This window comes from Platichthys flesus, chromosome 4 (assembly GCF_949316205.1).
Source record: "Platichthys flesus chromosome 4, fPlaFle2.1, whole genome shotgun sequence".
NCBI classification, from domain to species: Eukaryota; Metazoa; Chordata; class Actinopteri; order Pleuronectiformes; family Pleuronectidae; genus Platichthys; species Platichthys flesus.
In genome coordinates, this window is record NC_084948.1 from 24,841,076 (window position 1) to 24,868,657 (window position 27,582).

The 27,582-nt window shown below is 43.4% G+C and overlaps 1 protein-coding gene across 1 annotated transcript in view; it reads right to left on the reverse strand.

Annotated features, from left to right (window-relative positions):
* Positions 1–239: 239 nt before the first annotated feature.
* Positions 240–27,582, reverse strand: part of cntn5 (contactin 5) — a 100,895-nt gene continuing 73,552 nt past the window's right edge. Inside the window, exons 10-24 of the mRNA XM_062386787.1 lie at positions 26,292–26,428; positions 26,032–26,161; positions 23,619–23,763; positions 18,668–18,795; positions 17,532–17,707; positions 15,840–15,960; positions 14,166–14,324; positions 11,731–11,880; positions 11,067–11,137; positions 2,996–3,230; positions 2,792–2,901; positions 2,464–2,650; positions 2,183–2,295; positions 1,118–1,286; positions 240–526 (exon numbers count right to left, since the gene is read on the reverse strand). Coding sequence (XP_062242771.1) covers positions 423–526; positions 1,118–1,286; positions 2,183–2,295; positions 2,464–2,650; positions 2,792–2,901; positions 2,996–3,230; positions 11,067–11,137; positions 11,731–11,880; positions 14,166–14,324; positions 15,840–15,960; positions 17,532–17,707; positions 18,668–18,795; positions 23,619–23,763; positions 26,032–26,161; positions 26,292–26,428 — 2,135 coding nt within the window. The 3' untranslated portion in view covers positions 240–422. The remainder of the gene's footprint in view (positions 527–1,117; positions 1,287–2,182; positions 2,296–2,463; positions 2,651–2,791; positions 2,902–2,995; positions 3,231–11,066; positions 11,138–11,730; positions 11,881–14,165; positions 14,325–15,839; positions 15,961–17,531; positions 17,708–18,667; positions 18,796–23,618; positions 23,764–26,031; positions 26,162–26,291; positions 26,429–27,582) is intronic.

Genomic DNA, 27,582 nt, shown 5'->3' on the forward strand with positions numbered 1-27,582 from the left:
AGGAACTGTTCACGCTCTGTGGAGCCGCGGAGCTGCAGGAGCCGTCTGGAAGTGGTTCGATGCCAGTCAAAGGGCGAGGAACACATGATGTTAAAAAAAAAAAAAGTAAAATCTTTTCCGCACAATGTACACGACAGTACAACACTAACCGCCGATGTCGATGACAACAAAGCTAATAAAAAAAAATAACTTTCCGGGAGCCCTGGAAATAAACAAGGGGGGGGGGGGGGGGGGGGGGACTGAAACAAAAAGGCAGATGAACTCGGAAGAGCTGAACGTCAACTGGCAGACTCGACCCCCTTCGGCAGGCCTCGGGCCCTTTGAGGTGGGAGAGGCCAGAGCAAGCAGGCAGTCAGAGGGGGAATGAGGGAGCGAAGACCGGTGGCTCCCTCCGTGGAGATGAGGACGGGGGCGCAGTGGCCTCACCAGGACGCCGAAGGCACCAGAAGAACCAGGAGCAGCGCTGTCCACGGGAGGCTGTGAGGCACACGGTGCACCGAGCACTGGCTGCTCTTTGCTCGAACACCTGAGAGAGAGAGAGAGAGAGAGAGAGAGAGAGAGAGAGAGAGAGAGAGAGAGAGAGAGAGAGAGAGAGAGAGAGAGAGAGACGAGTCAACATCAGAGAAAACAAAGATGCAAAACATTTTATTTTTAATACCGAATAACTCCATTGACACTCAGGGAGATTGGAGCTATAAATAAATTTCCATTTTCTTTCTTGCGAGGAAGAACAAGAAAGAAGGGGGCGGTGAAGGAGGAGGAGGAGGAGGAGGAGGAGGAGGAGGAGGAGGAAGAGGAGGACAACAAGCCGTCGCCCTGAGGAGTTTGGTCGTGTTGCACGTTGAGCGGTGAACTTCCTGCTCGTCCTGTTGCCTAGGAGTTAATTGGCTGTGCAGGAGCAGGACGGTTTGTGTGGGTGAGGTAATTAAAACAGTATTAGCCAAAGGAAAACTTGGCTCATGCAACAGCTGCGGTGACTCAATTAAGGGCAGAACATAAGATCTCTACTAAGAGAAAACAGCCTGAGCTCGGAGATTGGATTTCAGTGGTCAATGTGAAGGAGAGCACAGCCGGGGGAGAGATGGGGGTGGGGGGTAACAAATACTATAGAGCTTACCGGAGGAGGTGACGACTCGAACCTGGGAGCTGACGGCTCCCTCTCCTCCTTCGCTGAGGGCTCGCACCTCCATGATGTAGGTGCCTCCCTCGGGCAGTGAGAGCATGGTGGACGGGTTGATGGTTCTGGTCACCTGGTTGTGACCTCTGCCCTCCTGCTTGAGCAACACCTGCGGGACACGAGCACAGAGTCACTTCAGGTTTTCACTGTGTGAACAGTTCACATGGTGGAGACTCATCAGTGAACACCTGCTGGGTTCAGATTAAAGTTATAACTGTGACCTTTGAGGTGATGAGATGTTTCTGTTTCCCAAAATGTTTAAATTTTGAATTATTATTATTATCATCATCATTTATTATTAATTTAGTTGGAATGCAACAGTTGGATTGACATTGGAGTCTTACATTTAAACAAATGGAGTATTTTGGTATAAATCCTCACGTCATTAATTACATTGTTAATTAAGCTCAGCCTTATACCAATCCAACAAGTAGTATGCACCACAGACTGTGTATAAACATGGACAACATCTTCTTGATCGGCCCCTGGTGGCTGTCTGCAGTAAAGGTCATAAACCCTGCCTCCTCCATGTCAGCAGATGGGACATGGACCAAACTAAAAAGTCAAAGGGCACATTAAATAAAGATGGTTGCTCCCACTCAAGGTAGATCTAGGTCCAGTAAATTAGACTTCAATTAGTTATTTAAAGCTATGAAAACAGGGACAGAGCAGCTGCACCTTACGATCACCAGGGGGCAGACTCCAAATAACCAGCGGCACCTTAATCAGGGTTACTCTGGCTTCATTCTTGTACAGCGAGAAGAAGTAGAGACCTGTTGTCCATCTTTATCTACAGACTAAGGTTTGTGCCTCTCATCTTTCAGCCAACTCATCAAATCAACTTGACAGAAAAACAACAAACAGAAAATAAAAATAAAAACAGATACTGGGTCAGGCTAATTTAGTCAGGAGACTCCTGTGGTTCTATATTTCTGACACTTTTCGATAGGAATATACATTTTAGTTTCAAACTGAGCAGACGTGACTTTGGAAACGGCTCATTACCATGTAACCGATGACATCAGACTCATTGTCTTTGGCCTTCACGGGGTCCCAGCTCAAAGACACGTTGTTGCCCTCCTGAATCCACATGAGGTTGGCAGGAGGTTGAGCCGGAGCTGAGGGGAGAATTCAAAACTCTCGGAAATCGAATTCAAAGCAGCGTTCTCGGACCAATGAGGTCAAACGCCACACTTTTTTTAACAAGGATATTCAAAGCCATCTTATCAGGGAGCCTCTGTGCTATATATAAAGCAGAACACGATTAGACTCAGAGCTGCACTCACGGGCTTTCCTGGTTTTGGCCGTGACGGCAGCGCTGGCAGGACCCTGGCCGATGCTGTTGAACCCTTTCACGATGATGAGATACACGCTGTTGCCGTCCAGTCGCGTCAGCACCATGGATGTTTCGTTTTTCACGGTTCGCTGCTTCTTTCCCGACTCTTCCTGCTCCATGTCTTTCCAGTAGCTGACCTTTAAACACAAATTGACCGCGTTGACTTCAACAACGTGCACGAAGGTATATGCTACGCTGCACGCAAAATGTCACACGCAAAATGTAGATGTGCACGTGTTGCACGCAAACACAACCCCGATTAGAGAATGTACACAAACCTCGTATCCTCTCGGCCTCCCGGGGCCGGGAGTGGGAGGCTTCCAGGTGACCCGGATTTCCGATGAAGAAAAGCTCTGAGCCTTCACATCGGTTGGTGCTTCCCTCGGTTCTGTGAATCAAGACGTTAAATCATTAAACACTAAAAAACAACTAACTTCCCTTTTTCTCTTTTTAAATCCACACAATCACAAATATCCACTTACCCCCCTCAGCAGAGTGGATGACAACGACTTTGCTGAAGGGCCCGTCTCCCTTGTTGTTGTACACGCCGACCTTCACCTCGAACGGGGTGAGGGGGGGGAAGGTCTCGTCTCGGTACTTGTACGTGGTGGAGTCGGCCGAAGTCACCATCTTCTCCTTCCAGCCCCGGGTCCCGTTGGCGCGGAAAGCCACGATGTAGCCGAAGCCCTCGCCGTTCTGGAACTCCTCAGAGACGGGCTGGAGGAATCAGAAGGAGAGGAGTGATGACTCGAGTGGAAGTGCAAAACCTGGCTCAGGCACTGAAGGTGAATTCTTTCTTTACTCATTTGAGCAGCGTATTCATTTCAAACAAGGTTTTCATTGAAGAGAAGCCAAAAAGCAGGCTTAGTTTTTTTCCTCTGTGGTATATAATGCTATTTTAAATTTCCTACTCATTTACTGTATCTGTCAGGCAGTGTTGATAAAGATAACCTCACTCCTGAGTTATGGAAACAAATAATAACTGTCCCAGTTGCGCCCATTATGTTGCTATTTATCAATTATTATTAAGTGAGGTGGAATGCAGAAGTTGGATTGACATTGGAGTCTTACATTTAAACCAATGGAGTGTTTTGGTATATATCATTACATAATTAATTACATTGTTAATTAAGCTCAGCCTTAAATCATCCGAAATGTATGCATGCACCACAGTCTGTGTATAAACATGGACGACATCATCTGGATCGCCCCCTGGTGGCTGTCTGCAGTAAAGGTCATAAACCCTGCCTCCTCCATGTCAGCCGATGGGACATGGGCCAAACCAAAAAATCAAGGAGCACATTAAATAAAGATGGTTGCTCCCAAAAGATACCAAAAATCAGGGTTAGGTTTTTTCCTCTGTGGTATGGAGCCATATAACCGATTTTCAATTTCCTTCTCATTTACTGTATCTGTCAGCCGGGGTTGATAAAGATAACCTCACTCCTGAGTAATGGAAACAAATAATAACTGGCTCAGTCGCTCCCATTATGTTGCTATTTATCTTCCCATGTCTGACGGGAGGATTCCTGGGACCCGGCATCTGTGTGTGTGTGACGGGTGCGGTGTTAATCCGTGGTCCTTCCTGAAAGTGGGCAAACTGGGAGCTGCCTTTCCACAGCTGCTCTGCGCTTAATCAAATCAACTGCCAATTCATTAAGTGGGCTGGAATCTAATTAAAACAGGAGCTGCAGGGAGTCAATCTTTGGCGAAATTTAATAAATGGCAAACACCTGTACACCTGTTTTTGGCAACAAGGCTGCGGCTCGCACTCTAATGTGTTGATTTGCATACGGGCTTGGAGTATGGTCTATGGTCCCCTGAAGGCATCGCCCCCAAATTACACCATCCAGTCTGCAGAGGCAGCGGCGGAGGTGTAGTTCACGTTTCATTCAACGGCGACCAATCAGCACGACTCCCTGATTACAGAGATGATAAGTGGGAATTAATTAGCTAGCATCAAAGTTATTTTATCGAAGCAGGAACAATGCTTTTAAAGGCGTGCCAAGGAATATGGGTCTTTAAAAATAAAAACAAAAAAAAACTGCATGAATGAATTAGCTTGTTAAATGTCAAAGCACTTGTGGGTTTGAGTTGAGATCGTCCCAGATAAGTGAGGAGACTGTGACGGCTGCAATGACTGAGTAGAATCTGCTGGAGGGGCCCGGTGACGGTGGGGGCATCGCTAATGGCCCCCCCCCCCCCCCACCCCCACCAATGGCTCCCCGAGAAAAGAGCGGTGTCTGAGCGTCAGCCATCTAATGAGACGGCTGAATGAAGCTGCTGTGACTGTCGAGTCATTCATCCTGCTTAATAACCCGGCCCACCGTGGCCGTCCAGGCTCTGACAACTCTTCACAGGCGATCGGAGAGGAGGAACTGCCGAGCGCTCACACGCCTCGACTGCCAGAAGAGGGTGAACATTCCCGAGCCGTCTCCTTTAATATCCATCTGCATTGATCACCAGCCGACTCCTGATTTATTTCCAAAAGCACTTAGCAGAAAGGAGAAGAAATAGGGCAGAACTAAAACCACGTAAAAATGCCAAGAACCGAAAGGAGGACAGTGCATCTAAATAGAACATCACAGCGGCGCCCAGTGATCCTGACACACTTATCGATGGGTGACTACTCCCTGTTCCATACAATGGTCTCAGTGGAGGCATTAAGAAGTTCTTTACTTCATCAGGTAAAAAGCCTGAACTCCAGTGAAGTGAATAAAAACAGAGCAGACTGAGTAATGTTTACACTCAGACTTTCACATTCATCATAGTATTATAGTATTATTATTGTTATTTAACATACTTATCTATGCCAGTCACTTAACTGCTATTGTATCCTCTTTGCATCCTCATTACCTCGACTTACTTATATTTTAATGAGGAACTTTATATTATACTTTTGCTTTTATTCTATTAAATAGTCATTTATTTGTTTATTTCCTCTGTAAACAGGGACAAGTTGATATCAATGAAGCTGCAGATTCAGGAATTTAATTGCGACAGTAATTGAATCATTCTGAGTGATAAACTTATAATTGTAACAATAACTATAATTGTACCATTTAAAACCAAGTAACAAGTGCTTTACAATAAAACAAAACAAAATGCAAGTAATCGAATCCAAAACATAAAATATTACAAGATAAATTACCACAAAATACTTTAAACTTTTAAACCCTGTGCACATCTGCTATTAACATCTGTCCTGAGAGATCCGATCACAAGTGGCCAGCGTCAGGTACGTGTGTTCACACCCGATATCAAAACGTGTCCTGAGTGTGTCTCCTGTGACCACGTGTGATCACATCCCACTCCTCCGATCTACATCCAAATTAACACATAATTCCGATGTGTTGAGAATAAATTATGTGTTTTTTTCACCCAACCTGAGTTTCCAGATGTGTGCGATGTGTGCGTTCACAGACTGCCTTCTGATCTGAGTGTGTTCACACTTGTACGCACGGATCGGATCACAACAAAAAAACATGTTAAAACCAGATGTGTACAAGGCCACAGATACAGGAAGGAGCCCGACCGTTCAAGGCTTTAAAAACAAGCAGACATGTAAGTGGAAGGGCACTTAGAGAACATCCCTGATCCTATCTTATCCTATGGAGAAAAAATGAAAAATGAAATATCTAATATGCACCAGAAATGAAGGGATTAGTATTTGCCCATACCCGAAACCTTCCACCAAGTTTAATTAAAATCAGTAAAGTAGTTTTGGTGCAATCCACAGCCAGCGATTAAAACATCCCCTCTTTGGTGGAGGCCCTCATTCGAATTGACTCTATATCTGCAGGTTTTATATCAAACTTATCTGCAGTGGCTGCTTTGTGTAACTGGAATAAAGAGACCCCCCCCCCCCCCCCTTTTATTGTTCCCCTAACATTGGGGTCCTGTATTTATTTACATAGAGGTCGTGCACTGTGTCATTCTCTGCACGCCTAATGACCCTCTCGAGTTATAAATAGGAAAACGGTCCGCCACCAAACTCCATCCCATCTGGAACGGACATTATCCTCCATGATGTGCCACCGAGGTGCACTTCTGCTCGTGTGAAGGTTATCTTCCCGGTGGCAGTCGGGCTCCCATACTTAATAACTACAAGAATAACTGTCAGTTGCTTCCACATCTGTTCGCCGCTCCCCTGTTAATATATCCTTCCACCGATCTCCATTGCAAATTCTCGAGGCTTTGCAAATAGTAATTCTGAACATGCTGCAGCCCTGAACCTGGCCGAGGGCCAAGCTGTCCACTTGGAAACGATTCACACTAATATCCTCTTTACTTAGCCAGAGATTTATTACACTGCGTACAATCATTGTCAAGATGGAAGAGTACAATCGGATATTCATAAACATCCCATGGATTTATTAGGAACGACTCCGCGACTCAAGGTTAATCATCGTTGTTGGTCTCTCGTGGGACCACATTTTAAATTCACTACATCTTAATCACTTGGCCGGCTGCTGCTGCGGCTCTGGCTGATACACGGTGTCGCTGGCCCACTTTGAGCTGTGTCAGCAAATTCTTTAATTGCGACCAAGTTGTGCCCTCGAACTCTGACACCCTGCATGGTTAAGTAAATTTCCAACACAGTAAAACATGAAACTGTTTAAAATGCAAAGAGATATGAGCTTGAGCTACTGTTTCTGATAAAGGAGATGCTTGTGCCCACAGTCAACGACACGTGCATATATGCTCCGTAACTTAAAATAAGGAGAGCCAATGAGGGGACCCTGAAATGTAATAGAATCACAGGGTCAATTATTGTGTCTTAGTTCTACTTGAACAGGTTGTATTTCACATCTGTCCCTGATAGTTCAACAACATAAGGAATCATGCAGATAAAGAAAACAGCCACGATTATTGCAGGACCCTAAAAAGGGTGGAGGCGGCTGTGACTCTTTAACCTGATAATTCAAATAACCTGACATAAACACACCAAAGTAAATGCTAACCTTGTGTTTTTCAGATCAACAAGTGTCGTCAACCTGTTTCTCAATTAATTAAATGTATTTAAAGACATTACTTGAAATCGGAATTCTAATAATACCAATAAGATGCCAACAATCCTAATGTTAAAATAAGCATTTATGTCATTTTATAGCTGATAACTTCACGAGTCCCACAGCAAGCGTGTCTCAACCACCATAAATATATAGTGTCTCCTGGAAACACTTGTGTTGTAAATATTCTCAGCACGTTTTCCATTTGTCGGCGAATAGATTGATGAATATGTTTTGTGTCTCTTTATGAGTGTTTCCTTAAGTTGCTTTGCCACCGTACTGTTTGTTATAAAATATTCATACTGAATTATTTATTGCTGTTGTGACTTGAATCCATTTGGGACCAGTTCAACTTTCCTCATCCCGCTTCAGATGCTTCCTTTTTTACAATAAGCCCTTCAACCTCTGCTCTGGTGGAAAACCACTCTTGCCCCAGTGAACACGCTCTAATCTGTGTGTGGAGATTCTCAGTCTTCCGGGGTCATAGTTAACCAACAGGCCGCTGAACTGAGGGCAAATCAATTCAGCGCCTGTTGGATCCTTCTCATCTGGTTTGTTCCGTCGTGGAGCAGCTGAATCCGGCTCCACCTGATCGAATCCTCCAGCGAGGATTTCAAATTCAGTAAAACCCCAGTCTGAGAAAATCCTGTGGAATGCTGCAGCAGATGGGTCTGTACCCTCGCTGCTGTCTGAAATGGAAAAAGGTCACCCTGCCCTAATGACGGGTGCTCACCTGAGCCCTCTCCTGACTCACAGACCCTCTCCTCCACAGACCACCACACCACCTCTGTGTTATTCCACTGGATAGAATGTGCGTCGCGTTTTCTATCCCAGGGATCACGGGTCCCCTGGGAGCTGAGTGCATCCTCACCTGTGTTGTTTTATCTTTGTCTCTGCAGCTGGTGGCTGGACAGCTATTCTGCTACGACTTCCACAGTATTACAAATCTCAGTGTGAGCTAGATATTGTACATTAGTGCAGGACACAGTTTCAGAAAAATCCTCCAGCAGCACGTTGAGCTTTCCCAGGGGACGGTGACTCAAGCGACCTTTAAGCTTAAATCTCAAACAGCTCACTACGCTAAATACAACCATTTATAATGTTGCAAGTTTAAAGGTGCAGTGTGTAGAATTAGGTGACCTCTGGTGTTGAAGTTGCATGTTGCAGTTACACACTGATCCTTTTAAAACTTCATTCGGAACTACCTAAATCTGTGTTAAATCAATTGTATTTCGTTAAAATCTTGAACGAGACATATTCAGGCTACTAATTTAAATTTGGATTTGTTACTTGAAAAGGTTCACAATCGTGTAATGTTCAGGAAACCTTTCCTCATGCTGTCCTAGGCTGCAGCTCGAGCGCGAGAATGAAATGTTGGCCTCCGCTCTCACTCTACCTGGCTTAGTAAGGGAACCGGCCAGACTAGCCGCCAGCCGTGCATTATGCAAATGTTTTTTTTTGTAAAAATAATATGTTGGACGACTGATGAGAGGTTTCAGGAGGAGGATTTTCTGAGGGGGAGAGGAGCAACATGAACTTTGGGCTTTCTTAACTTCTTGAATTTGCTTTTACAAGCAACCTATATAACACACTAGAGGAAAGAAAGACTGGAAACAAGCGTCTCCATTAATCTGAATTTTTTTGACTAATTCAATCAATAACGTTCCCGCTGGAATTTAAGCTTCAGCTCTTTTTTCAACTAGATAAAAATAAAGCGTCCAATTTAACCAGAACTAAGTTCACCACAGGAACACCTCTGTCACAGCCGTCGACCTCCTCAGCTGGGTTCTTTAAATCCTGCTGAAAATCCCACCGAACATCTTTCTTCTCCCATTTTAAGAGCATCTCCCGACTCCTCTCATCATTTTCTCACTCGAGCTGCTCAAACGACTCCTCTATGTTTTAATTAGATCCCACTTTGATGGTTCAGGGAATAGGAAAGGAAAGAAAACGCAGGTCCCCAGCACCCCCCCCCCCCCATCATATCCCACCTAAAAGGAACGCAACTGACTGTAAACTAACACACACAGTCAATCACCTGAATCAGAAAATCATCAAATCATCAGAGCGTTAGTTTTTTCCTCAAGCTCAGGAAGCACGAGGACGAGCGTCGTCCATCAACCGTGTTTTCATCCTCTTTAATAATGTCTGACACGAATTCCCATGCAGGAAAAAGTGACGCTATTTAATGAATGCCACACGACCGCTACATGATTATTAAGTTATACATGATTTATTATTTAGTGACAGATGAAATCCTGTAGGAACGTGGTGAAGCTGTGGTTTCAGTTTAAAGTGGAACGTTGCTTGTTTTTGTCTCTTCTGGATCAGGCTTCAGGACTGTTCTGAGCAGCGGGGGGGGTGATGATACATTTTCCCCTCACTACAAATTAATTGTCACGTTTAAATTTTTACACCCAATAAATTTCTTTCCATAATTTATTGTGTAAAATACTTTCATACCTGGTGGTTTCAGTAGTGTAGGCAGGGCTTTGTTCCAGAGGGTCACAAGCAGAAAAGGGTTTAGAATAACTGGCTTATAAAGTGAATTTAATAAGAATAAACTCATCACAATCAACATTTATATTTATCTTGTTGTTTATTAACTTCATTTGGCAAATATTTTCTGATAATCAGTTATTGAGCCTCAGCAAATAAAAACCCACTGCTGGACCATTGTCGTCGTGATGGAGTCCACTGCGACAGAGCCTGTTTGTTCAAAGTCTTTTATTATTGAAAGTGTTTTAGTTTTTACATATTAATGTTTAGTTTAGATCATCAATCAATCAACTAATCAATTTCCTATTTGTAAAGCCCATATTTACAAATTATAATTTGTCTCAAAGGGCTGAAATCCCACTGTTTGAACTCTACAGGAAACATTAACAGCATACAAATAAAACATCTACTCTCATAGTCACCCAACATGGCTCATATAATATAATCACTAGAAACTATATTATACTATAGATAATTGTTTATCAATGCAAATTAAAAATCGATTAAATTCTATTCATTCTAATGCTGTTGATTGATGATGGGAGTAGTTCATCCACCACAATTGAGGCGAATAGATGCTCATACCACACATCATGTATTTGAGACTAAGTCAGTGTCTGTTTGGAATGGCTGCATATTCAGAAATTAATAACATTCAAATTAAACAGGAAACACTGGTTGAACTCTGGATAATAGTTAAAAGATTTATATTTGAATTCCAAGAAATTTTTCAGCCTCTATTAGAAAGCACCTTGGATTTCAAGGCCTCTCTCATTTACGTAGTGAAGATACCGTAATTAATGTGAAAATAAGAGGTTCTCTGGAGTTTTGAAAACACTTCAAGGTTTGAATGTCAAGTCGTTGACATTCCTAGATACAACGAGAAGCTGCACACATGATGTTTGAGTGAGAGGAGACGAAATAAAAAGCTTCCATTAACCCCTGTTTATTCAACACAAAAAAATTGCAGTTTGCACAAACACCACTGTGACATTTGTGTGTTTTGGCTCGTGCAACAGAGAGACTTTGGCGAAGGACCTACCTCCCATGAGATCACCAGTTCGTGCCTGCGGCCATTTCCCCCACTCACATTCGCTGGTGCCACTGCTGGGACTGTGTGCAAGAGGAAAGAAAAGGTTAACGCTGCATCTCACTCCCCCACTAAACTGTTTACAGGCCCTGATCATTTGTCCTACATTTGATTGATGATTAGAATGTTTATGAAGATTATAAAATGCATCTTGTGTGTATAACAGACATTTAACAGAACCAGAACACAAAAGGAACGTGGTTATTGTGTATTTGGTTCGTGGTTTTGAATTTTACACCCTTTTTTCTGGTGAGTGGATCATTGCTGTAAATTCTAGGACGGATTAACGCGGCCGTGTGGAGATACAGTAATTAGTCTGTTAATTACGATGAAGGAGATTAAACATATAAAATACTCCACTTCTGATTGACCGCCGACCTTTGTAATTATTACATATTAGAGAGGAGATAACAAGCAGCAGCAGATCCAGGATGTGTTGGTGAATTCTGAGTTGCTTTAAATGGTTGATTCTGCTGTGTCAGCTGCATTAAAAGAAAAAAACAAACTTCTTGAAATTCATGTAAGCATCTTATTGATTTTTAACATCTTACCCAATTAAAATTGAGCTCATTGACGAGGGGAAAGTGACGTGCACTGATGGGCACATAGGATTTACCTGCTTCTTTAGTCCTCACTCCCCTCGAAGGCGCACTGGGATCTCCGGTCCCAATCGCGTTGCTCGCCACGACCCGGAACTCGTACTCCACCCAGGGGTTGAGCTCCACAGCAATGGCCGACTCCATGCTCCCGGTCACCGGGTCTGGGTCTGCACACGAGAGGGTTTTGCTTGTGTATTTATTTATTCGGGACCAGAGCCACATCACAACAGCTGCTCTTTTCTTCAACTTTAACGGTGTTTGACGGAGGCCTCGTCCGCATCGAGTGCTGAACAGTGTAAGTTTCACGGAGCTTTAAACGTAAAGTCCCCCTGAAGAACAATCAGGCAGGAAAATGATGCTGATCGTGGTGAAAAGGCGAACAGGGAGTTATTTTTATAGCGGTCACCTGATCTCAATCAGGCAACAGCAGGTGTTTCATTGAAGACAACAAGAGGTCTGTGGAGCTGCAGATCCAAACTGTCTGTGAATGTCTGTGGGCTGGAGCCCGGAGGACATCTTTACCAACAAAGTATTTCCTATGATTAACCACAAGGACTTTATATGATCACTTGGAGGCAGTGTCCCCTGAAATTGAGGAATAATTCCTGCACTGTTTATACGATAGGTTGTAAATAAAGATGGCTGGTGCATCTCCACTTCCTCCCACTATCCAGAAATGAGCCCAACACTGCCTTCTAGCTTCAATCGTATCATTTGGAGTCTTTGGGGGTGGGGCCACGGTAGCAAGGTCCCGCCCTCGCACTTGCTCTATCAATTATTTTTCAGTGTCAGCTGTCAATCCTCTTTACCTAACACGATCACAGAGGCGTGCAAATTAAAATGATTCTGTTTTCGCTTATAAAATGTTATTTGATGTTATTTATGTGGTTTATTACTAACTATCTCTACTTTTCAAACATAACGTTAGCTTCCAATCTGCTAACATGGGGGAGGCAGGGCTAATGACCTATACTGCAGCCAGCCACCAGGGGGCGATCAACACACATTGGCTTCACTATTACTCCTGTCGTCCATCTTTAAACACAGTCTAAGGTTTATACCTGCGTGTAAAAATCTGGGAGTCGACTCTTCAACCTCGTCTTTGGTTTCATTTTAAAATCCAATCTGGTTGAATACGGAGCCAAAAAACAAAATAACACTGTCGTTGTTGGTTTGGACTCAACAGTTAAGCACCTTCCCTCCAGATTCTCTGTTATTTGGCATATTCCTAAAAGAGCTTTCTCCTGAAACCTGGCACACGATGGTTTGATGCCTGAGCAGCAACTCACTGGCAGCTTCAGAGCACCACATTTGGACGCCCAACGTGTCACATAGAGGGTAAGCTGATTTCAGAGCCGAGTGGCTACAAACTACATCCTGAGACTGGAAAAAGAAAAATCCAGTTCATGAATGTGTTTTCAACCATTACCCAACTAAACTAATTTCTCCAGGGACGCCGTGATCAAGCTTTTGTCAATGTTGACTCTGCAGCAGCAAGACAAACATTGACTGAAAGCATATCCATGTCACAAATGAACCAGGGGTCTCTCTCTCTCTATGCTAAATAAAGCGACGCTGGGGCGAAGCGGCAGAGCTCACGTCCCTTATCATCCAACGCAGCTCAAAATGAGACCACTCAGTCAAGCAAGCTGCTATTCAAACAGCGGCTGATAACTGTGTTTGCGGGGAGTGGGAGCTAAAAGCGCTATCTGCTGTATGCTAATCTTAACAAGCTAACAACACATCGCAATGCATCACACGGGCCTAATTGTGCTTTGTCGAATTAAGCGCGGTTGAGGAGACATGATGCAAGAGGAATGTACACAAAGTATGATTTATAAATCAGTGGGGATGAATCGTTATCACACCTTGGACTCTGCTTTTATTACCAAACGGCGTATTAAGACGGATTACACACAACGCTTAGCAGGGCCTTCATCCCTTAATGCTAACTGATGGTTTTTTACTGTCAAGGTAGAGAAAGAGAGGGAGAAAGTGCATTTATTCCAAATGGACAAAGGAATAAGTGTCGTAATTCACACCTGAAAAGGTTAATTTCACACTAACCAATGCGAAACAGAATAAAATTAAAACCAATGACATTTGAAATGAGCTTAAATCAATTTCTGCTATAAGCTCCCGCGAACAATAGTTCAAATGTAAAAAAAACGGGAACAGGGACGGAGAACTCGCGTTTTAACTTCAGGCGTCGGAAAGTTTTTTTGTCCAGATTGAAACAAGCTTGATCCGTTTCTTTCTGGATGGGATTTAAAAGACTGATGGCGATAATATATAGAAGTAAATTGCCACATATAATCACGTGTGTTGAAAACAGCCGCCTGCCTCTGATTCACAGTCTCTGTACATGACTGTGGGTTGGGATTAAAGCCTTTACGTGGCCCCGACTTCACCTTCCACATCGAGGGGCTGCAATTTCCTCCTTATTGATTACCTGTTTTGACAGTTTGCCATCCTAATGAAAATGGGCTGCGGGCCTGTAAATTATAGGTGCTGATAGGGCTGTGGTTGTCCAGGCCTCGGGTCCAGGACAGTGTGGCTGTGGTGTCTGTGATCTCCTCCACGATCACCACTCCGGGGGGGCCGGGAGGACCTGAGGAAGAACGAGAGGGGACACAAACAAGGAATTACAGGTGTGACGGAGGACGAGAAAAAAAGACAGCTGTTTGAATTCATCCTAAACTGGTGCATATTGTGTCTTCATCACGCAAACTATGCATCGCTGATGGATGCAGCCATGTGAGAATTAGATAAAGATACGCAGATGTATGCATATGGTGACAACACCGATTCCCTGTTGTAATCTTTGTGCAAACAATCAGCCGACAAAAAAACAGGTCATCCTAAACTGAACCAGGATTTGGGGCCGACACGGTTCTGCTGCCAACGATTTCCTGCTGATGAAGGGATTCTAACTGGTGCTGTCTTTTTTTTTGGGGGGGGGGATTCAGATGGCAGTTTGCCAGTTCTGCTGAGCGTGACTGTGCTGCAGACCTTCCGATGTTTTAATACAGCCGAACATATGTTTACCGCGCTATTCAATAGTAAACGTAATCTGCAAGTACAGCAAATGTCTAAGGACTCTGGGGGGAGCAGCTGTAAATGAAGAAGTGGGCAGCTGGTACGCTCCATGAAAACCAATCTACTGTGTCGCCCAAAAAGTGCCCGTTAGAAGGTTACTCTGAAAAGGGGGCGTTTGCATCACGGGGCGTTAAGACGACTTTTGTATTTGTGTTTTAGCTCATTTGAAACGAAAATCATGGAATATACGATAGTGGAGCAGGGATGACACGGCTGGAATATTTCCTTTTATCCGATATACATTCATCAGTTTGCAGATATTTACAGAATAACAGAAACTGAGAGGAAACTAGACATTAAAGGTGAAAAACTCATTCTAATTCATTCATTTATTTCAACTAATGAATGGAGAAATGATGGAAAATAGATAAATAACCCCCAAAAAAGGAAAGGAAACAATCTGTATTCTGAATGTAATGTAAAGACAGTTCAGTAAAAACAAACTCATCTTAAAGGTTAGGCTATAGAACCCAACATCTTATCTAAAGCTGTGTCCCCCACAGACAACACGGTGCTGGGATCACGATCCACACGTTACATTATCAGCCACATTCAGACGCTGCCACACGATCAGATCACGAGACAGTTCCTCGGCTCAGCAGCTCCTCGTATAAAACTTGCTTGTGCAGCCACGAGCGTCTGTCTGGCCATATTCACAGTGGCCGTAAAAATTAGTCAGGATGATACAATAGTGTGGAAATTGTCTCTAATGTCTAATTGGCCGACTCCTCCGACCTGCTACAGTGAAAACACATTTGTGGCTAAATTCCTTGATTCACAGTATAAGTGCTCTACAGAACCGATTCACTGACTTTAAATAAGTCTTTAAACAATAGTTAGGATCCCATATGTGCACTGACTGAGTCCAGCAGCTTGTTATTCTTCCTCTTCAACACCAAAACCTCTTCCTCAGAGCCTCTTGGAATAAAAAACTTCAAAATAAAACATGTGAATTCTGCTATAGGGTGCTGATTCAATTCGGGGGGGGGTCACCTCCTCCAGCAAGCAGGCTCACTAACAAGCTCACCTCGCACAAGAAGCTCAGCCTCGGCAAACACCGTGTCAGCACTGGTCTGGGCCCGGCACCCGTACTTCCCAGCATGCCTCAGCAGTATGCTCCTAATCATCAGGTCCACCGTGGAGGACTGCTGCAATTTGTAAAAAAGCAAAGCATGGAACAGGAGTGAGGTATTTAGAAGAGCAAAGTGAAACTGTGCTTAGCAAGAGAGAGTGGGATTCCTAGACATCCTGTAGAGGCTCATGCGGCTTCAGAGATTCCTGTTTAATTCAGGTGCTGCTGCATTCTTCAGCCGGCCGTATTTCCTCTGTCGAAATGAGAAACGCCCGGGGCGAAACTGGGAGTAATTCAAGGTCTACAGGCAGCTGTTTAGTACCAAACCTGATTAAAATTACAGACCATGCATCAAGCCGGGAATCTGTGCAGCCTGTAAAAGGATGTCACTGCAAATAGTTTCCCTCCAGAGCCCGGGCGGTAGCAGAGGACACATCCAGGCAGATGTGAGTTTAACATCCACTGCCAGAGAGATAGAGATGTTACTGGGTTGTCCTCGTCGCTGCAGATTTCTTTCTTATGTCAGGGAAAGGGAAATCTTAAAATGTAAAACTAAATTAATCTCATAGGCTCATAAGGCTCTTCAGGACTATGTATTGAATGGGAGTAATATCTGAATCTCGGTTTGAACTCAGTTGACTTCTTTTGTTTTCTAAATTTGAAAGCATCTAAAACTGAAAAAGAGTCAGTTAAACAAATAATAACTGTCTCAACAAATACGTCCTTCTGTTCCGAAGCCACGAAGGATCTTAAAGGCAGTTCCTTCTCGGGGGGGGGGGGGGGGGGGGGTTCATTTCATTCTGGGGATGAAGCTAACCATCAGTTAATCATACTAGTGCGGTATATCTCTAATTATTCTATGCACTGCAGAGTAGATGGTGGATATTTAAAGTAAAATCAAGTAAACCAAAGGAATGAGGAAAACACTGAGGTCAAAATGGGACATCTGTAATATTTGATTAAAGGGGACGGTTTAACGATGTGACTTTGATGTTAAAGGCGGAGAAAAGGTTTAAATGCTTTGTCCGGTTTCTGTATATTTCACTTTTGTCTGGATAGTTTCTACGACTCCTTCCTCAGAGGACCTTCACTCCCTCCAACTTTTCAAACCTTTAAGTCAAACAGAACATTTCAGCAGGAATAACTGTGCAGTCGTGGAGAATTGATTGATTATGATGTTTTTATGATGCCATAATCTAATGATTTAATACAAATGAAAGAAAGATGAGCGTAGACCATGTTATACGTCTACAAACGTCATTACATTCATTCACCTTGAAAAGTTTCACATTATTAGTATTCTCTTAATTAATTATATTTATTGCGATTTCATATTCTAAATCATCGCTGGCCTTGTTTCGACCTTTATTTCCTTTCAGGGCCATTAAATAAAAAACATCTAGTCTTTGATATAAAGTATACGACTGTGGGATTCAATAAAGTTCCGACCTTTAGTTCAACTAATTATCTTCTGATCTGTGTGTGTTTGGTTTAATTAGTAGAAAACATTAACTACATAAACAGAACATATGGGAACAAATGAATAATTTTAAATCAAAGAAGTTGATTCACAATATCAGCAAGTTTGTAGCAAAAAGACAATAAGGTGAAAACGGACTCTTGGTTTGCTCTTACTCTTGCTCTTACGGTTTGGATGTATTCAAAGTGTCCGCCGTCCTGCTGGAAGTTGATGGGCCTCTGGTTGAAGAACCACTGGAAGGCCACGTCCAGCGACGTGTCATGTGTCGCCTTGCAGCTCAGCACCACGCTCTCGCCCACGGTGACCTCCACCCGGATCGGGCTAAGCTCCACACGCATGGCCTCTGGAAGCACAAAGCTGCTGCACTGTCACCTCAGGCTAACCCGACGCAGTCAGTTCAACCGAGACATCACCGCCAAAGCCATCACCAGAACCCGACCCTGTGCTCGGGTTCTGGTGACACTCACCTTCACCAGAAAGAGAGTCCCAGAGACTCTGAACTAGACTGGGCACGGTGCATCTGTGGCTCTGCTCAGACCTGGCATAGACATCTTGTGTAATCTGATCACAAGTAGGCGTCAGTTCAAACCTGGCATTAGAATGCGTCTCCATGTGCCTCTGCAGTGACCACTTCCTCGCTCTATATGCAAATACCCCTGTCCATCATTTCTGTTGGCAAAGACCCAATTATGTTCTTGAATCTTGCTGTCTTTCAAATTTGACATTTTTGCCCGAGTCCTCTAAGTTCCTGGCTCCTCTGAGATTCTTTCTCCAGCCTCAACGTCATGAACACGCCCAATCGCTCGCTGAGGGTTCTACTGGAATATGATCTCAGATTGGCTCATGCACACATGTTCCTGGCAGGCTAACTTCCACTAAACGTCTGGAGCTGTGGAGCCAGAGGACGTCAGATGACAAGTCGGTCCAGGACACTGTCACGCTCAGAAAGAATTCACACTCGAATCAGTCCGAGTGATCGGATCTCAGAGCGTCCTCAACGCATCCTGCTGCTGCGTTTTTCATGTGTACTTAGAGCCGTCCACTTATGATGGAGTCACTCCACACAGAAGTTAATATCCAGTCTGAACAGGGGCCGATGAGACAGAAGCCTTTCCACTGCTAAAGTGTGTCCTTGTAATATGATTCGTGTATGTGAGGGCCCTTGGTTCACGGTTGAGCAAGCACGATAAATTTCCTGGCACGGGAGCCGAGGTGGGAGGAACAAATGACACCGGGGACTGTTTACTCGTGGCTGACTTGTGCTAATTTGGCAGAAAATAAAGGCCCCCGGGGCATCACTTACCTTTTACCCACAGCATGGCCGTCATCTCTGCCGAGCCGAACTGATTCTCCGCCAGGCACGCGTAGCTGCCCTCGTCCGCTCGGCTGGAGTTAACAATTCTCAGAGTGTTGTTCCGCAGCAACATGATCCTGTGACAAAGGACACACAAATCAACACGGGGAATGAGAAACAGATTCATATACGAACAGCTAGTTACATGGGGGGGGGATACTGTATGTTTGTGGTTGTGTCACGTTACAGGAATAGCAACGTTCACTCGGGATGAGACTAAGAACTGCTCAGATATTCTTGAATTAAACATTCATTAGATACCGGTGGGAAATATAAAATAAAACTGTTTACAGCAGAAATGTTACTATCAAAAAAAACATCTGACGCTGAGTTGTTTGTGTTGTGAGGGATGTGGAGTCAGGAGCCGCGGTTGCATCTGTTGTGCAACCTTGAACAAAAAAAACATGCTTATTTTTTCAGGATCAATCAATAATTTAAACGTGTCAAAAGAATCTGATCAAAACACATGTTATTCAAGATACAACACCACGTCGTCGATGCAGAGAACAAACAAATTCTTCCTCTTGACTTGCAATGCGACTACACTGATGAACCACGTCTCATCTTGGGCCTTCACGACAACAACACAACAGATATAGCCACTTCCGTGATTATAGAAAATAAAACATTAAACTGGGATGACACTCAGTTGAGCGCAACCCCCCCCACGCCAGGGCCAAACTGTTCCCTCAAATTCAATTAAGCTGCACAGAATTTCACACACTCACAGAAATCAGTTCCCCCTCAATGTGTAATGTGTTTTTATTCCATCATAACCCATGAATTATTCCCTGGGCATTAATGAAAAGGTAGATCAACTTATTTCTCCAGTGTTCAAGGAACTGACAAAACAGATCTCTGGATCTGAACACAAATCGTGTGATCCATTCTTCAACTAAGTTTCATGCTAATCCGTCTAGTTTTTGTTTAATCCCACTAACTAACGAGCAAACTAACAAACTATCTATCGAACTAACTAACTAACTAAATAACTAACTAACTAACTAACTAACTAGCTAGCAAGCGAACCAACCAACCAACCAACCAACCAACCAACCAACCAACCCAGGACCTGACAACCAACCAGGTCAACTAACCAACAAACTAACAAACTAACTAACAAACTAACTAACTAACTAGCTAGCGAGTGAGCGAGCGAGCGAAAAAACCAACCAACCAACCAACCCAGGACCTGACAACCGACCAGGTCAACCAACCAACCAACCAACCAACCAACAAACAAACAAACAAACAAACAAACAAACAAATAAACAAACTAACTACCTACCTAACTAACTAACTAACTAACTAACTAACTAACTAACTAACTAACTAACTAACTAACTAACTAGCTAGCTAGCTAGCTAGCTAGCGAGCGAACAAACCAACCAACCAACCAACCCAGGACCTGACAACCAACCAGGTCAACCAACCAACATACTAACTAACTAACTATCTGACTGACTTACATACTAACTAACTACCTATCTAACTAACTAACGGACAGGGCTGATAAACTGCACCTCCTTGGTGGTGATAATATTAACATTTTTATGATTCCTGTCTCCTCAGAATCAATATTTCCATTCATCTAAACAGACGCTCATGAATCCACCTGACAAACCGCTAAGTGTTTCCACGTCCAATGATTCTCAAGCAAAAGAAACGTGACAAAGAGCAGAGACGTGCTCATCAGCGACGCGTCCTCCTGGGAAACACGAGTGTAACAGAGAGGAAAACACAACCCGGCTCCGTTAGTGCGCTCGTTCAAGTCGCCTCTCATCCGGCTGAAGGACACGAGTGTTGTTGTATTTACATTTTCATCGAGTCTGACTTGTACTTAACAGCCGGACAATTAAGTGCTGGATGTAACAACACTATAGAAGCAGGTGCGTGAGCATATGGCCTCCGAGGAGAAATCATGTTTAAGTAAAGTATTGTGACTTATGTGGAACTGAGGATTTAACCTCACTGTGCAATTCACAGAATTAAATATTCATATGATTTCAGCGTGGCTAACAGAGGTGGTGGTGGGGGGGGGGGGGGGGGGATGCACCTTTACGAAGTTATTCTTTATATTAGAAAATCAATTTAATCTCAAATCAGAGAATCTGATTGAGGGGGGTGGGGCGTGAAGCACTGCTTGATGTTGTTGGGTATTTATTTTTATTTATATGAACACCAAGCTCTTTCATCACGGGCAAAGGTGATTGAAATTGGCGAGGAGGAATTTGTGAGGGCGTGACCAAATCTCGCCACACGTTCACAATTCAGAGGCAATCTGCAGCCGGGAGACGTTTTTCAAATTAGGGAGGAAATTCACATCTGACAAGGACACTGAGGCAGAAAGGACAAGATAGGGACTGATGGGAATAACACACAATATGCAAAACGATTCAACCTCAGGAAAATGTAAAGGGAAACATTAAAAGATTACAGTGAACCTGCAGCATGTGAACGTATATTCAAAGTGAAGGTTTGCTGGGGTGAGGTCGGGTGAAGTGCAACAGAATTCTTCTTATTTTTCATATTGTAGAAAAATAATTCAGCAATAAAAAAAAAAAAAAAAACGTTTTTCCATTTCAGAATGAAAATTGCCAAATTATTCACCTATTGTCCCGAAACCGTGGGAGTCGATTGAGTCGTCCACGTACTTTCAAACTCGTGGCACTAATACTTTCTATTTAAGAGACAAAAGCCCCAAACATTAGTGGAAATCCATGTTAATTACAAACCTTCATTAAGTCGGAACAGCTGTCAATGCCAGATAAACGTGACGCCGCTGAGTTTCGATTCCTCCCCCGGTTCCTCCAAGAACAGAGCTGCCCTCCATCTATAAACTCTTTACTTCACTACGAGGTGACGGCAGGAAACGTGTGCCGGAGTCAACCAGGTCGAAACCAGGAAATACAAGACTTTACTCTGATTTAGATTCTTTCAGATTCTTTGAGATAGAGATCACTCATTTCCAAGGTTGAGCTGAGAAACTGTGTGGTGCAGGTCATTCATCTGCTTTAGTAAGAATCAGTTAGAAACAAATATCCTGTTTGAGTTTCAGACGATGAAACCACAGCGTTTCTGAGGGAATGTGTGAGAAGTTAAAATTACACAAAATTAAGATGATTACCTTAATGGTGAATGACACTTCACACCGAGGGAGGAGATTAAGTAACTGCTTTATCAATAATATAATTTATGACAAATTTAGTACTTTAAAGTCTCAACAAAATCTGAAATCTGATTTGATTTGAAGCTGAGGAAACGATTAGATTTGAAAGTTATCTTCGGACAAGTCAGGGGCCATTTATCAACATTTTAGGACAACAAACTCAACAACTCTATCCCTGTCAATCACTTACACCTAAACCAGGTCTTAAAATGACCTCTATAGCAAATTAAAGGTATATCACCCATCTCCTAACTCACCATAACTACACTAAACTATGAATTCTCTGCTTTTATCCAACTGTAAGAGGTTTGGAGGAGAGAGGATCGGACTATCAACTGGCTGCTGAATCTCAGCTGATAAACAAAAGGTCTCTCTCTATCCCTCTCCCCCTCTCTCCCTTCCTCTCTCTCTCTCTCTCTATCCCTCTCCCCCTCTCTCCCTCCCTCTCCCTTCCTCTCTCTCTCTCTATCCCTCTCTCTCTCTCTCTCTCTCTCTATCCCTCTCCCCCTCTCTCTCTCTCTCCCTCCCTCTCTCCAGACCAGGGACTCTAAGCAGTGACTGATAACTTCAGCGGTGTCGCTCAGTTTGATTGATGGACCCTCGCCCCTGCTCAGCCCCCCCTCTAGGTGCAACCGGGAGATGTTCCCTCATAATGGATGATGCATCAAACTGCATGTGATTCCAAATGCAATTGTGCGGGCCTAAATTGTCGGCATCTTGCGAGAGGGAGGTGGAGCCGCGGCTGCATCTCCAGAGCTTCCCCGGGTACCTGAGGTGTTTTATTCTTGCAGTGACACTTAATTTCAGTTACAGTAATGAAACTGTGATGTGCTACAACAAGACACGTATATATATATTCCCTCAAAAGGCCTGAGCCGGGATGATAAGCCTCCAATTTATGCTGCAAAACTACCACGGAAAACAATATAGAGATATCGAGGGAGACAAAGCTTTTTAACGGCTTCATACATATTTTACAGGGGAATTAAGTTTCTCCAACAGTTTTCTGTACTTTAAGCTGTGCAGAGGAAGAAGCAGATCTGGGGCTATTTATAAATCTACCACTGTCTTCAAAGAAAACGTACACAATCTGTCCCAGTGACGGCAGCAGAAATTAATCCTCGCTCTTAAATATATAAAAGTACTTGAAGGGGGTTTATTTCAGACGGTTAAACAAGCCCTGTTTTTGCACAATAAAGGTCTTAAGGCAGATCCCTGCATCTGGGATATTTTTCCCTTTTGCATTTTAATATCACAAGTTGTAACAGGCTCCAGGGCTCTGACAGTTTTATCGTGCAGTTCTAAAACAGTAGGAGTCTGCTGCACTGCAAGTATATATTACTTTAATATCTTTGTTTTATTAAATCATTACAGACATTCCAATAAATAACCAGGAAAAGATTAATGACAAAAAATGCACTTATTCACTCCCATAACTCCCATGATATCAATTCAAATCCCATTTGTCACCATATACAGTTAGGGGCCTATTATTATGACCATGGAGGTTTGAATCCCTGCTCTACTGAGATGTCCTTGAGCACAACACTGGATCCCCGACAGCTTCCCACAAACTGTAAGTGAACAGAGACTTTGTTTCTCACAGAGATCAATAACCCCGGAGTACTTCTCGTTATTTCATAAACTCTCTAACCGACACGATCAAAACCAGATATCCAGTTTGTGAACAGCTCCACAGTGAAACTCGACGCCTCCGGAGAGCTGCTCTACCTTTTACTCGGTTGTATCCGTCTGTCTCCTCTCTTCCACGTTATCCGCGGCTTGGGCGACGCTCTGGGTTTGCACTCGAGCGACACGTCTTTGCCGAGCGTAGCGATGACCCGGACGGGGTTCGGGACGAAGACAGGAGCCGACGCTGAGTGAGACAAACACAGAAGATCTTTAACATGTATGAAAAAAGTTTAATATTTGTACTGTTTGTGATTAAAACTTCTGCTCTTGTCAAAATAAATGCGTTAAATACAATTGTTACTCAACTAAATAAAGATATATTCAGTTTTAAACCTGCACTAATATTTAACGAGCTTATTTCCGTGCATTTGCTTCGGAGTTTTGTCTGCCCCCTAGTGGTAAAAAAAACGATATCCCGATGCCATTTGAATCCCAGTGCTGCAGCTAAAACGTAACAGAATTCAAAATGTGGTAAAGAATTTAAGCTGTGACATTCTAATATAATTATTCCCACATTGCTGGCGGGTTCAGTATTTGATCAACATACTAATAACCACATTTCAAAGCATGCACACATATAATAAGGCAGATTTAAACATGCTGTCATTCACTGTATAATGTTCCACACTTAATTCTGTGTTAATTCACCATCATATGAATCTGTGTTGTGGAGTCTGCTCAGTTACTGATGTCATCACGTTAATGATGACACGGCTCGATGGTTTCCTCCGCTTTTGGGGAAATAGTTTTAACCCGTGTCTAACCGAGCTCCCCGAGTGTAATAATAAACACACAACATAAACATTTTTTATAATTATTACTTGCTCAAGAGAACAAATTAAGCAGTAATGGTCTAAATGGGGCTCCGGGCAGGAGAGTTGATGTGGTCCTGGTACCGAGCTGTGTCACACATCAAGGCCGTCTACTGGCTCCGAGGCTTTGTCAGCCTTGATTATTCAAATCCTGAATGACGCTTTATACGTGACATTACACACAATGACAATTCAATCCCATCTGTAGCTACAGGCTGACCCCTCTCCCCACTTGTGTCTTTGAGCCTGAGTAGCTGCCTGAGTGGCAGAGGTCCCTGCAGACAGGAACAAAAAACAGCAGAAAACAGAGCAGTTGCTGTGAGTATTTGTTTTAATCAAAATAAGAACCGGCCTGCAGCTGGTGGCAGCACTTCTCTTATTGCTTCACCTGCTACCCTCCCAGAAGAGCTGGATCTGGGACAAGATCGCCGACACGAGGGCGGCCGCTGCCCCCACGCAGCCTCCAGCGATCGCTCATCTTCAGGCTGTTATTAGCCGTGTAATGTGTCCTGATAGTGTTTGCTTGTGGACATCTCCCACAGAGCACAGGTCACTGGGAAGAGATGCCTTGGGGGGGTCACGCTATGAAAACATTCATCACGCGCTTCCAAATATCATCATTGTGACTGTGACTGGAAGAGGAGGGAGAAAGCAACTCCTCGTCAGGGCAGAGGAAGATTATTAAAATCTGTAGCTCTGCCTCTTATGAACCAGTGGATAATTCCACTGATTTTAAACTGGGAAAAAATAACATCAATTTACGGACAATGAACCAAACTAACTTTGTCCTGTTGCAGGATTTATTTTTAAATGCCACAGATTCCCCTTCCACAAAGGGCACGCCATGCAGACAGTAAATCAAACTGTCCCTCAGGGAAACATGGAAGGGGAATGGGTGTCACCAGATGGGTCCCAGTATAGAAGATGACAAGGAGAGCACAGAATAGTGACTGTTGTGCTTTTAGCCTGAAGCCTTAAAAAGCCGGAGAAGTTTTCCTCGGCTGTGTATGTCCTTAAACTTACAAGTGCATCTTCTGCTGTGTACACAAATACTAGAAATACTGTTTAGCTCCGACTAATAAACATTGGATGAAAGTCAAGTCCAAAGTCCAAAGTGAAGGTTTGTTGGGATCCACGTGTGGTCTGTGCTTTGATGACAAACAATAGAGCGGAGAGATAAGACCCTGATGGAGTCATTAAACTCCATCAAAGAAACCATTGATGTCTCCCTTCCAGTGTTTGCTCCCATTAGTATAAAATCTATAGCTACCAGTCATTGTTTTTTTCATTCTGCACAGAATAATGTGCGACTGCTCCGCTCTCCCCTCGACCTGATGTGAGCGGACACCTCAGTGAATACAACCGTAAGGATCCTTCTTTTATTCATGCCGTGAAAAAATCAGGGCCCATTGATTGGCAATCAGCACATCTCAGAGTTCAGCCTCCCCCCCCACTCACACTTGCATTTCAATCTCCCTAACCTATCATCTGCTACCTCATTCAGATGCCAATACTCTGTCTGCAATTCAATTCTCTGCAGAGGATCAACAAACCGCATCAAACGCAGCCTTCAAATGCCTTTTGTTAGTATATTACTATATCAATATTTGAACTTTTATTTGATATAAACCGTAAAATACCTAAAATGGTCAGCTCAGCACTGGAGTAGATGGCCCCGTATTTGTTCTCTGCGACACACTGGTACATCCCCGAGTCCGTCCGCTGCACGTTGTGAATGGTCAGGTCTCCGTTCATAATCACAACATGATCCTGAGAAAAGAAGAAAAAGAACAACGTGTATAGAAGAAAGATAAACTAAACATGTTTACTATACAGCCGTAGCTTCAAGGGAATGATTCAGACGTTTCTTGGTGATATTTGCATGATGGTGGTGAGGTACCTTGGGGGTCAAGGGCAGACCGTCTCGGAGCCAGAGGTAGGTGGGCCGGGGCCTCCCTGTGGCCTTGCACTCCCAATGGAGCTTCTCTCCACTATCCATCTGGGTGTTATTAATCATTCTGACCCACTGAGGGAAGGCTGAAACAAAAGAAACACGTGTATGAATATTACATCCTTGAAAAAAACACACACAAAGAGTGGATATATATGTATTAACGTTTTGTCAACACACAATGTGAGAGGCTGTATTGAAAGCAGGCAGTGAAATAGACCAAACCTCTTTTTTATATAATCCCTTAATGCCACCGGGGCTAAAAGAAGCTCACGCATGTTTAAATTATTTATTTTTCTAAATCAACTTCAGCACCTTCTGTGTGTTTCCTTTTTTAAGTGTTTTCTTTTTTTAAGTCTTTTGATGTCACTTTACATTAAAATCCTTGAATCCTTTACGACACCGACATCCACCGCTTCTCTGTTTCTGCCCCCTGGACAAACTTCAAAATCACACTTTACTTCCAGTAATAAGACATCTTCCTTTTTCTGATCCTCTGCTCTTTCATCTTGAAGTGAAAAAACACACACGTATCTATTCTAATGAGGCGCTGGCTCACCGGTGCAGTACACACATCAACGCAAGGGAAGAGGGATGTTTTAAAATGATGTGCAACATATCCAGGATTAAGAGGAAGCATTGTTTTCAACAAAGAATCTTTGAAATCACTCTGTCAGACTTATTCGGATCAAATTAACTGAACTGGGTTCCTGATGGAACATCAAGTTATTCCAAATTAGACCATATTAAAAGCTCAAAGGTGCAATATGTACGGCTATGTTGTTAAACTGTGATTGTTGTTGTTGTGATGATGAGCATAGAGCTAAGCAGAACCAATCATTGGGCTGGAAGAGAGTTCCAGTTCAAGACCATGAAGACGAGGACATTGTTGAAAAGAAAGATCGGATGAATTCGGTAGCGTAGAGATATTTCCGATACTAAAAGTCGGACATGAAGCAAATTGTGTCGAAAGCAGAAATGAGAGAAATAGTGATTTGATTCATATCGTGATATATATCGACATCGACTGATTATCGTGATACCGTTGAGTATTAATACACAACGTGTGTGAGTCCTGTGTAAACGGGCCTGAGGCTGGACTCACATGGTCTCTGCTGGTACGACCACTGGTGCATGTGTTCTAATGTTCAAGCTGTACGTTCGGTGGTTGAAACACAAAACCTCCAGGTAAGATAACTTTTCCACCAGAAACCAAAACAAACAGTTTCTGACAGAATCA